The following is a 13,177-nucleotide window of genomic DNA, read 5'->3' as shown; positions in this document are numbered from 1 at the left end:
TACCATGAAAACTGTGTTCTGAATACTTTCTGAAGGCACTGTATACTAATTTATGTTTTTGCTTTCCACATATTATAAAATGTTTTACCTCATTATCATAAGCAGTTTGAGTGTAACTTTGCATAAATGTAGCAGCTTTGCTAATTTGAATCCCTTTGTTTCACAGATAAAGATGTGGATCCCACAGTAAAAATCATAGTTAATAGCCATACTACCAAACACACTGTGAGCCAAGGTAGAATCTCTGTAACTCTCCACCACTCCTCCTATTTTGGCAATTATTGGGAACTGATGAAATAATCAATGGGCTTGCTGACAGGAACTATTCTCTATTAACACCCAATAACTTTATTTAAATTTTATTTAATTTTATTTGATAATCCAAACTTTACTGTACAGGCAGCCGACTTAATTATCTGGAAATTACGGTGATGGGCATCCTGAAATTTCTACAACTGCATGTAATTCTCTAAACTAATGCAACTCAACTTTCTAGTTAATATTGTTTGCAAAAGGTAAGGGATTGATGGTTTGGTCTGAGGGTGATTCAGCATGACCTCAGTGTTCCCAGAAGATTGTGTCAAGGATGGAAACACTGGACCTAACTGATGGTCTTGTGTTTCAGAGGCGGTGGTGGAGGGTGCTGTCTCCGCGGGACGAATAGTAGGCTCAGGTACAGCCTCACTGCAAAGAGTGCACTCTGGTCAACACGAGAACTCCAGCAGTAATTTTAGGAGGCCTGGTAGTCCTGAGATAATGTCCTCCACTACATTACACACTGAGATACTGAACATGGCTCATTCTCAGGAAGCGGGGCCATTTGTGCCAAAAAATGCATTTCATTTATGTATGTAGTCATTTATTGTGAAAAGGTTACTACTGAACTTGATGCTGGTTACTGCTGAAGAAATCAAAATTTCCAGGGTAGGGTTGCACCAGCTGTGTGTAAGGTCTCACGTAAGTTGGGACATAAAGTTCATACTAAAGTAACTACTAGTTAGTTTGTAACTGTCAGTGCTTAATTTGGTTGCACCACCTGTTCTTAAGGAAAGACTTAGATAGTAGGTTGTAAGCTCTCCGTAAAATAATTTATAGTTGCGTAATATGACGTTTACCTGTATTGATCCAATAAGCAGCATTCAAATTTGTACACAGAAGTGTTAAAATGCTGTGAATTTCAGTTTGATCTTGTTACGGTTGATGTTCAAACCTTGTTTGCTCATCTTCACTGTCAGCTGTAATAAATTATATCCCCATTAAAAATACAATACGTAATAAGTAATAATTTGATAATTAAGGATGCACCGATCCGATACTTAAGCTTTTAGACAGATCGGGTATCGGTTCGACGAGCCCGATCCAAATCCGATACTGTGTGTTAGTCATGTTCGTTACTGTCAAGCTCCAAAAATGACACATAAGAACCATACAAATACCATTAAAGCAGTTCATATGACACGTGCATTTTATTCAAAGCCACTCGAAGACGTGCGATAGCTCTGTGAATAACATAAGGCTGTGTTTAATAAGTAAATATATAGTATGCGCAGCGTCATTGCGTTAGTGAATGGTGCTGCTCTGTTGACACAAACTCACGCACAGGCTGGTGATGCACTCGCGGCTATTTTTAGGCAATATTTGAGTGCTACTCAAGAACAGCTTCTCAGATGTAGATGCTCAATAGTTCGGTTCACTTATAATATGCATTTAGAACATCACCGGAGGTGCATTTTACCAGAATTTGAATAAGAAGTGAATTAAACTACTGTGAACTTGCCTACAAAAAGACACATACACGACTTCCTGGAGAGTTCAGAATGTCAAAATAAAAGACAGAGGGTTTAAAAAGTACTCGATTTAAATACATTACTGTTGTAATTAAAAGTCAATAATAATAATATTAATAACAGTTTATTATTATTAGTAGTAGTAGTAGTAGTATTGTTATTGTCATCATTAGTATTTGTTTACAATTTATAACAATATTTAAGTTGAATGGGTTCCAAAAAATAACTGTGATTGAAAAGTGGACTGATTTCTTACAACTAAATTGAGCAAAAAAGAGATCTGTATCCTTTAAAGTCCAGATGCAATTTGAAACATAAGAAGAAAAAATAAGGCAAAAATAAAACACTGGTTTCTTTTCTACTGAAGACTTGAATTACTGTTAATTTTGCTGCTACACTATCCAGTATATTAGTTAATAATAAAGTGTTTCTTAATAAGCAATACATTTATATTGAAATAATGTGTAGTTAGAGGTTTGTGTTTCTTTACATATTAAAGTGTAATCCCAATTAGTTCCACACAATAATGTAAAGATATTCTAAACTGATTATGCAAAAAAACAACAACACTAGTATCGGCTAGGGATCAGTATCGGCCGATACTTAGATTTCCGATATCGGAATCGGAAGAGAAGAAATGGTATCGGTGCATCCCTATTGATAATATATATATAGAATAGTATATTTGCCCTGTGTAAATAACAATATATAGGAACTGTATCTAAAATAAATAAGGGGTGATAAAAAAAAATACAAAACACAACTGGCTGAAAAAATAGACATTTATTCATTTTAATCCTATATATTTTGAATGTGTTGAAACTTGACACTGGGCGACGCACCCTGGAAAGTGCATCGTTAGATCGGCTTCATGCTGAAGAGCCGCTTAGAAGTTCGTTTTTTTTTTTTTTTAACATGTTCTCTCATAAATGTAAACGAGTGTAAATGTCAACATCATCATACACTGAATGTTTAAAGGATTGAAGTCTTTCACGCAAAACATGAGCTCATTGATGTCATTAAATATCAGTCTGCTTTTTTTAGTCCAACCATTACTCCTGATTGGAGGCTTCCGTGAATGTTTAGTTTATACATAGGGTTATGTTCTGTGTAAGTTTAATGGTGCAACGCTCAAACAGTAGTGCATAAATTGTGACTTAGTGCCCATTTACACCACAACTAGGCTAAGTTGTCACTTACATATAGCTAGTGCAATCGGCCCAGGACTTTAACTTCCATAGACACTAGAGGACCACAATAGGGAGATGTGTCCCCTCCAGTATTCAGATAAGCCATCGACAAATAGGTTTTTTTTTTTTTTTTTTTCAATGGCCAATATTATCCTCAATCTTAAATGTGGTTACAGCCATGCAAAGTACCAATATTTATTAAGTGTTGCTAAATCCTAAGCTTAAAAAGATAGTTCACCCAAAAATGAAAATTCTCTCATCATTAACTCCATCTCAGATGTCTATGACTTTCCCTCTTCTGCTGAACACAAATGAATATTTTTGAAGAATGTCTCAGCTCTGAAGGTCCATACAATGCAAGTTAGTGGTAACCAAAACTTTGAAGCTCCAAAAGGTTCATAAAAGTAATCCATACTCCATTGGTTTAATCAGTGTCTTCTGAAGTGATCCAGTTGGTTTTGTGTGAGAATAGACCAAAATATAACTCATTTTTCACTGTACATCTTGTCATTGCAATCACCAGATACAATCATGATTTCAAGCTCGAGTACACTTCCTAGTGCTTGACTTATGCACATTGTGCTAGATGGCGCTATAGGAAGTGTAATCGAGCCTGAAATCATGATCTCCAGGAGACTGCTGTCAAGATGTACAGTGAAAAATGAGTTATATTTTGGTCTGTTCTCACCAAAAACCAATTTTATTGCTTCAGAAGACATGGATTAAACTACTGGAGTATGGATTACTTTTATGATGCCTTTGTGCTTTTTGGAGCTGTAAAGTTCGCCATTTACTTGCATTTTAAGGACTTAAAGAGCTGAGATATACACCTAAAAAATCTTTGTGTTCAGCAAAAGAAAGAAAGTCATACACATCTAATATGGCAAGAGGGTGAGTAAATGATGAGAGAATTAAAATTTTTGGGTGAACTAACCGTTTAACCCTAAAGCACCACATTATTTCTGCCCTGTCACAATAGGTGTAGAATTTATATACTTACAATTTGAATAGATAGCCGAGTAAATTCTGGTGGTATTCAGTTTCTGTATGCCTTGTAATAAACATAACTGGAATGAATATATATATATATATATACACACACACAGTTGTGCTCAAAAGTTTGCATACACTGGCAGAAATTGTGAAATTTTGGCATTGATTTTGAAAATATGACTGATCATGATTGAAACAACCACATCGTCTTTTTCCAGAGCAGCCTGTATTTCTCCTGAGGTTACCTGTGGGTTTTTCTTTGTATCCCAAACAATTCTTCTGGCAGTTGTGGCTGAAATCTTTCTTGGTCTACTTGACCGTGGCTTGGTATCAAGAGATCCCCGAATTTTCCACTTCTTAATAAGTGATTGAACAGTACTGACTGGCATTTTCAAGGCTTTGGATATCTTTTTATATCCTTTTCCATCTTTATAAAGTTCCAATACCTTGTTACGCAGGTCTTTTGACAGTTCTTTTCTGCTCCCCATGGCTCAGTATCTATCCTGCTCAGTGCATCCACGTGAGAGCTAACAAACTCATTGACTATTTATACACAGACAATAATTGCAATTTAAAAAGCCACAGGTGTGGGAAATTAACCTTTAATTGCCATTTAAACCTGTGTGTGTCACCTTGTGTGTCTGTAACAAGGCCAAACATTCAAGGGTATGTAAACCTTTGATCAGGGCCATTTGGGTGATTTCTGTTATCATTATGATTTAAAAAGAAGCCAAACAACTATGTGATAATAAATGGCTTCATATGATCACTATCCTTAAATAAAAGATGATCAGTCATATTTTCAAAATCAATGCCAAAATGTCACAATTTCTGCCAGGGTATGCAAACTTTTGAGCACAACTGTATATATATATATATATATATATATATATATATATATATACACACACACACACACACACACACACACACACTACTGGTCAAAAGTTTTGAAACGCTTGACTGAAATGTTTCTCATGATCTTAAAAATCTTTTGATCTGAAGGCGAATGCTTAAATGTTTGAAATTAGTTTTGTAGACAAAAATATAATTGTGTCACCATATTAATTTATTTCATTATATAACTAAAATTTTATAAAAAAAAAAATAAAAAAAAAAAGTTTTTGAAATTGATGACTTGGACCAAATAATAAAGAAAAGCAGCCAATAAGTTCCCAACATAGATGGGAACTCCTTCAATACTGTTTAAAAAGCATCCCAGGGTGATACCTCAAGAAGTTGGTTGAGAAAATGTCAAGAGTACATTTCTGCAAAATCTAGGCAATGGGTGACTACTTTGAAGATGCTAAAATATAACACAGTTTTGATTTATTTTGGATTTTGTTTAGTCACAACATAATTCCCATAGTTCCATTTATGATATTCCATAGTTTTGATGACTTTACTATTATTCTAAATGTGAAAAAAAAAAAAATATATATTATAATAAAGAATAAGTGTTTCAAAACTTTTGACCGGTTGTGTGTGTGTGTGTGTGTGTGTGTGTGATATATATATATATATATATATATATATATATATATATATATATACATATATATATATACATATACACACACACACACACATGTGATATATATACATACAGATGAAGTCAGAAATTTACATACACTTAGGTTGAAGTCATTAAAACCCATTTTTTTAACCACTCCACAGATTTCATATTAGCAAACTATAGTTTTGGCAAGTCGTTTGGTACATCTACTTTGTGCATGACATGAGTAATTTTTCCAACAATTATTTACAGACAGATTGTTTAACTTTTAATTGACTATATCTCAATTCCAGTGGGTCAGAAGTGTACATACACTAAGTTAACTCTGCCTTTAAGCAGCTTGGAAAATTCCAGAAAATGCTGTCAAGTCTTTAGCCAATTAGCTTCTGATAGGAGGTGTCCTGAATTGGAAGTGTTCCTGTGGATGTATTTTAAGGACTACCTTCTAATTCAGTGTCTCTTTGCTTGACATCATGGGAAAATCAAAAGAAATCAGCCAAGACCTCAGAAAAAAATGGTGGACCTCCACAAGTCTGGTTCATCCTTGGGAGAATTTCCAGATGCTTGAAGGTACCACGTTCATCTGTACAAACAGTAGTATGCAAGTATAAACAGCATGGGACCACGCAGCCATCATACCACTCAGGAAGAAGACCCATTCTGTCTCTTAGAGATGAACGTAGTTTGGTGCGAAAAGTGCAAATCAATCCCAGAACAACAGCAAAGGACCTTGTGAAGATGCTGAAGGAAACAGGTAGACAAGTATCTATATCCACAGTAAAATGAGTTCTATATCGACATAACCTGAAATGCTGCTCAGCAAGGAAGAAGCCACTGCTACAAAACCGCCATAAAAAAGCCAGACTACAGTTTGCAAGTGCACATGGGGACAAAGATCTTACTTTTTGGAGAAATGTCCTCTGGTCTAATGAAACAAAAATGTAACTGTTTGGCCATAATGACCATCGTTATATTTGGAGGGAAAAGGGTGAGGCTTGCAAGCCTAAGAACACCATCCCAACTGTGAAGCATGGGGGTGGCAGCATCATGTTGTGGGGGTGCTTTGCTGCAGGAGGGACTGGTGCACTTCATAAAATAAATAGAATTATGAGGAAGGAAAATTGTGTGGATATATTAAAGCAACATCTCAAGACATCAGTCAAGAAGTTAAAGCTCAGTCACAAATGGGTCTTCCAAATGGACAATGACCCCAAGCATACCTCCATAGTTGTGGCAAAATGGCTTAAAGACAACAAAGTCAAGGTATTGGAGTGGCCATCACAAAGCCCTGACCTCAATCCGATAGAAAATCTGTGGGCAGAACTGAAAAAGCATGTGCGAGCAAGGAGGCGTACAAACCTGACTCAGTTACACCAGTTCTGTCTGGAGGAATCGGACAAAATTCCAGCAACTTATTGTGAGAAGCTTGTGGAAGGCTACCCAAAAAGTTTGACCCAAGTTAAACAATTGAAAGGCAATGCCACCAAATACTAACAAAGTGTATGTAAACTTCTGACCCACTGGGAATGTGATGAAAGAAACTCTGTACTATTATTCTGACATTTTACATTCTTAAAATAAAGTAGTGATCCTAACTGACCTAAGACAGGGAATATTTTCTAAATATCTAAATGATATTTAATGTTAAATGTCAGGAATTGTGAAAACTGAGTTTAAATGTATTTGGCTAAAGTGTATGTAAACTTCTGACTTCAACTGTGTATGTATATATATATATATATATATATATATATATATATATATATTTATAGTACTGTGCAAAAGTCTTTGGCACATACGATTTTTCACAAAAGCATTTGTCTTAAGATGGTTATTTATATCTTCAGCTTTAGTGTGTTAATAGGAAATAGAAATGTTAGACTCCCAAACATTACTTTTGCAAATAGAAAAGATTAGAATAGAAGAACAGGGAGCCCTACAACAGATGTCATGGCCCTCACGAAGCCCCCCACTGAACATCGTGTCAGTCTGAGATTACATAAAGAGACAGAAGTATTTGAGGCAGCCTAAATAGGTAGAACAACTGTGGCAAATTCTCCAAGAAGCTTGGAACATCCTATCTGCCAACAACCAAGAAAAACTGAGTCCAGGTGTCCCTAGGAGAATTGGTGCTGTTTTAAAGGCAAAGGTGGTCACACCAAATATTGATTTAGCTTTTTTATGTTTACTGGACTTTGTATGACATTAAGTGATAAATGAAAACTATTTATGGCATTATTTTTGAAGACATCCTCACTATGCAGCATTTTTCACAAGTGCCTAAAACTTTTGCACAGTACTGTATAGTATATATATAAAACACAACATTTCTGTTTCAAAATGTTTTGTGCCATTCCTTTTACATTCAAAATATTTTGGGTTGGAATGTTATATATTAGAGTTTTGTGCTACAATATCGACTATACCCCAGTTTATTTACAGTCTGTATTTTTGTGCTTTGTGTCGAGAACAATATTTGGTAAATATTAAATATGTAATATTATTATAGTAAATATTATAAAACTGATTGACCTTTATGAGGCCAATATAAGTGCAAATGTAATGAAATTCTGATAAATGCTATAAAAGAAACCTGTTTGAATCATGTGGTAAAAAAATGTACTTCCTTAAATATGATGTCAGAGAAATTTAAACCATTATTTGTAGAGGAGGAAATGATAAAACAAGGTTAAACAGAAAGTGCAGGGACAAAGTCAATATCTGCATTTCTCAGGAAATGCATAAATCAGTTAGGAGAAAAGACACATATGATAAGAGCAAAATGTAGGTAAAATTTGAACGTTAAAAGAAAATCTCTATAACCCTTTAAAATATAATGGTGGTAAATGGAAATTGGCTGAAATTCTGATGTAATAAAAAAAGAGGTAATTATATGCTTTTTTAAATGATGCACTAAAGCATTTAATCTTTCAAATTATGTGACTAAAATCAGTTTACAGATGGCATTGTTTTCTGAGAATAACCCACATACAATATGCTTCATTAACAACAACAACAACAAAAAAAAAACATCTGAGCCTTCATACCTCAGAAAAAAGTCTGTAAGGGTTCAGATCTGAATTTGAAAGTGTACTTGCAATTCATATGCAATACCCCTGTGCAGTGGTAGTCTCTCAAGCAACGATCTGGGCCACAATCTAAAAGGGTTCAGGTCTGAATTTGAGAGTGTACTTGCAATTCATATGGGGTTACTGAGGTACTACTCGTTTACTGCTGCTATGCCCTTGAGCAAGGCAGTTTAACCTTAAGACACACTTGGAGGTCTGTCCCAGCAATTGGCCGACTGCAAGTTGCTTTAATTTATAGCATCTGCTTAATAATCATTTCAGCAGTGGTCACTTTCTAACCAGTTACTCCCCTCCATTCTGCAGCATCTGTCTGGAGACTTGAGTCATCACTGGAGTTCTCAAACTCTCCCCTTTCCATGCTGTAGTGCTATTTTATTCGCAATGCTGTCCTCTCTGATGCCTTATTCTTACTGGTTCTGCTAATGAGAAAAAGTAGCAGCTTAATTAATGTCACATGTTTTGATTAACTTTTACCTGCTCATCAGTCATTTTAATAAGCTCATTATTTCAGTCTGCTTGGTAATAGTTGATCTTTTGTTTCTAGCTGCACTGCTCTGGCCACCACACTAAGCATGCTTAGAGTTTCAAACGTGTAACTGTTTTCATTGATTTATCACAATGGAAAGCAAATTGTAAGTCTGTTTATTTGACTGCTTTTTATTTTTCCTTCTCAAACTTTTTTCTCTTGTTTTAAAACGTAGCTTCATTGGCACCTCATAGACACCTATGGTCTAAGGAGCCTGCATAGGTGGACAACTACTTTTTATCACAATTTCCCAGCTGAACTGAGGAATGTTTTGGCTGGCTTTACATCGCTGCTTCTACTACATACTAAACACCTCTAGATGATGATTTATCTGGGATCTATAAGAATGTTAATGCAACCTTCTTGTTAACATTCTTTCTTAATCAGTTTGGGTTATGATGGTCTGAATGAATGGTGCTAATTGACATCTTTCTCTTTACAGTGTTTGATAAGCAAGGGTTCTCGGCGAATCTGGATGCAAAGCTGTAAGTATTCTGTACACTCACACAGACACACACACACACACACACATATATATATGTAAGGAATAATGTAGATTTAGCCAGTCATTATTGCAAAAAAAAATCCAAACAGGGTCGTAAGGAGCCCGGCACGGAGCATTATTTATAAAATAAATAATTAAATGGATGTGAAATAATGATTTGAGTTGAAATTACATTACTATGTGAGAAGAAAGAGATGGTGGAGTCTTTAGAAACAGCTGAATTTCACTTCCAGTTTTGCATTGGAGTTCTATTGGTGTTTATTAAGCAAAAATGGCCATCTGACTGCTCATTATCCCGCTTATTACACGACTACTTGCCAAATAAATAAATGGACATAAAGGGTCTTTTCCAAAACATTGGCTATATTTACACTGCAAGGCTTAATGCACAGATCCGATCTTATGACCATATCCGATTGTTTTTTTTTTTTTTTTTGTCCCTCCTGTTTTGATTCACTTAAGACACGACTCATATCTGATATCTGTGTTTACATTAATCTCCCTTTCAGACTGATTCCATTGCTGATAGCTTTAACTTATGAGCATTACGGTTCACCCTCAGGCCATTTCATATTTTCAAAAGTTGGCAAAATTGCATACAATTGTAGTTAATTAGGCAAAAAAGGCGGAAGCGACTTTTTACTGCTGCCTTGGTAAGCACAGCTTTAATGATTTCAGCATCGATCAGAAGAGAAGTGTGACTAAAACCTTACTTGGACATGATTAGATTTCCTCACATATATCCTTAAAGTAATTACTACTGTGGATGTCAGTAATGTTTACTGTCAGTTCACACGGGAGAAGCAAAGTCTGTAAAAAGTTGGTTATGTCTACAGCATTTAAACACTGCTGTCGTGTAACTGACCGTACAGAAAATGTATACTGTGCTGATTAATTATGCAGGGAATATTAAACATGATCATATACTGTATCTGTGAGCGACGAGCTCTGCGCACTTTGCTGAATTTTCGATTATTTTCATGTTATAATCTGGTGAATTTTGAAATACCCAGTTACACATTTGTCCTTTGTTGCAAAACATGGCAAAGAAGTCAAAATCCTCGGGCTCTGGAGACATTAAAAGACACTTACGTGTTCAGGATGAAAGCCTCGACAGGCCTACAGACCGGGGACTCGATTTAGATGGCGCGGCGGGAGAGGAGATCCAGCGTCAGTTGTCCAACATGTCGGTGATGTTGACGAAGGTTCTTGCTGACTTGGAGGATCTCGCTGTAATACGTCGATCGATTACGGCGATGGAAATAAAATTCTCTGAGTTAGGTACAAGAGTTACTGATGTTGAAAAACTAATCGATTTTCTGGAATCTTCGGAGAGGGAATTAACCGCTAATCCACCCACGACCAAAGTTGATTTGGAACATCTCCTTGAAAAGCTCGAAGATCTTGAGAATAGAAGCCGCAGGAATAACGTTCGAATTGTTGGAATTCCTGAGCATGAGGAGGGCAGAGATATGGTGAAATTCCTAGACGAGTTTTTCCCGAGTCTGCTCGACATAACAGGCCACAAGCTGGAAATCAAGCGAGCTCACGGAGTGTCGGCTCACAGATCTGCTGAGGGAGATAGGCCCCGATCTTTTCTGGCCAGATTTCTGAGATCATCCGATAAAGATCTTGTGTTGCGCCAGGCGAGGAGCAAAGGGAAGCTTTCTTGGAAGAACCATAATATTTTCTTGTTCCCGGACTTTGCGAGTTCGACAAGAGAGAAACGCGATCGGTTCAAGGAATGCAAGAAACTCTTACATCAGAAAAAGATCTCGTTTGCTCTGATGTTTCCTGCCAAACTGAGAATAGAAATGAAGATCGTTCGCAAAGTATTTACATGTCCAAAACAGGCAATATCTTTTATAGAATCAATGTCTGAGTAAACCATTGGATGTTTCTCATGTGAGTGGGCCTGACTCGCTGTACTTACTCTTGAGGAAGCTGGGCGACATTTTGGGTTTTTTGTGTTGGCTCCGCCTAGCGGCTGGAGCTTGTTTTGTGAAAAACACTTTTCCTTAAAGAAACTTTTGCATTGATGAAAGATTACTTTTGCATTGAAGTTCCCGGACAGATTGAGAGTGGACATTACGGATGACCGCAAAATATCTACATGCTCACACAAAGGATGTCTTTTATAAAGTTGACGGATTGTGTAAGTCATGGTATATACGTTTATGCGGTCTCCGAGTGAATTGACTTGACCATCCGGGGAACAGGGATGCCGGTTTTGTTTCTTTTTGTATTGGTTCCGCCTAGTGGCTGGAGCTTGTTCTATTGAATAACACTCCTTTGGAACAGCTGTGGATTAATCTGTTTGTTCTTCATGCTTATTCCTCCTGCTGGCCGTAGTTTGTTTTGTTGAGGTTTTTTTACGAGACATTGGAATGATTACCTCATCTGCTGAACTCATAACAGCCGGCTCACTGAACATTTGTTTGTCTGTCCGAGGAATCTTATCGGTTTTATATCAGCTGGAATTTGTTTTGTGGATGATCACACCATTGAGACAGTTCTGTGAATGAATCTACACATTCTTTGTGTTCATGCTTCCTATTTGCTGGGTTTATTTTACAAAGTATTTTCTGTTATGTAATTTGTGAGGCAAAATTGAGCAATCCGTTGGCAAAGTTGTCGTGGGGGCTCGTGGGCGTTCATGGACCTTTTGAGTTTTAAGGGATTGACGCCGGTTGGCACTGTCGTGCGCGGGGTTAATGTGCACGTTTTTCTTTTTTCTGTTTGTTTTGTTCGGGGGGGATGTTCGGGGGTTGATTGTTTCACTAATGGGGAATGTGGTCAGTATAATTTTGTTTTTCACACACAATTTATTTTTTTTATTATATCAATATGTCAGTTGTTAATATGAGTGTACTATCTCTCTCCACATGCAATGTAAATGGGTTGGGGCACCCCATAAAAAGAAGGAAGGTTATTTCTTTTCTTAAACGTAAGAAATATGATATAGTGTTTCTTCAAGAAACACATCTCTCCCCACAGGAAGCTGAAAAATTTGGGAAGATATGGGGTGGACATGTTTTTTTTTAGTGCTGGCTCAAGTAAGAGCAAGGGAGTCATTATATTGATTAATAAACATCTACAATTCAAATGTCTCAAACAGACTAAAGATAAATTAGGAAGAGTCATTATCGTTTTAGTTGAAATTCAAGGGCAAAGATTGATTTTGGCTAATATTTACGCACCTAACGCTGATGATCAAGGCTTTTTTATAGATCTTGAAGGGATGTTGCAAGCCGCTGGCACCCCTCATGATATAATATTGGGAGGAGACTTTAATCTTTTGATGGATTCAGTCCTTGATCATAGTGAAGCAAAAGTGTGTAAGCCCCCTAGAGCAGCATTGACGCTTCATAGAATGTGTAAAAATCTTGGTCTTACGGATATTTGGAGACTTTTGAACCCATCTGGTAGAGACTATACATTTTTTTCATCAGTCCATAAGATTTATTCTAGAATACTTTTTTTTTTTTTTGATATCCAAATCCCTTATTTCATCTGTTGCAGATTGCTTAATTGGAAACATTTTAGTCTCAGATCACGCCCTGGTGAGTTT

General features: G+C 36.4%; 1 protein-coding gene across 3 annotated transcripts in view; it reads left to right on the top strand.

Annotated features, from left to right (window-relative positions):
• Window positions 1-13,177, top strand: part of LOC127442441 (CMP-N-acetylneuraminate-beta-1,4-galactoside alpha-2,3-sialyltransferase-like) — a 109,694-nt gene that overhangs the window by 36,937 nt on the left and 59,580 nt on the right. The window contains exons 3-5 of one of the 3 annotated variants that reach the window (XM_051700491.1): window positions 167-235; window positions 626-673; window positions 9,544-9,586. In XM_051700491.1, coding sequence (XP_051556451.1) covers window positions 167-235; window positions 626-673; window positions 9,544-9,586 — 160 coding nt within the window. The remainder of the gene's footprint in view (window positions 1-166; window positions 236-625; window positions 674-9,543; window positions 9,587-13,177) is intronic. The other 2 variants (XM_051700492.1, XM_051700493.1) reach the window with 2 other exon arrangements.

Source organism: Myxocyprinus asiaticus, chromosome 6 (assembly GCF_019703515.2).
Source record: "Myxocyprinus asiaticus isolate MX2 ecotype Aquarium Trade chromosome 6, UBuf_Myxa_2, whole genome shotgun sequence".
Taxonomy (NCBI): Eukaryota; Metazoa; Chordata; class Actinopteri; order Cypriniformes; family Catostomidae; genus Myxocyprinus; species Myxocyprinus asiaticus.
The sequence above is the reverse complement of the archived record's forward strand: the minus strand, read 5'-3'. Positions and strand labels throughout refer to the sequence as shown.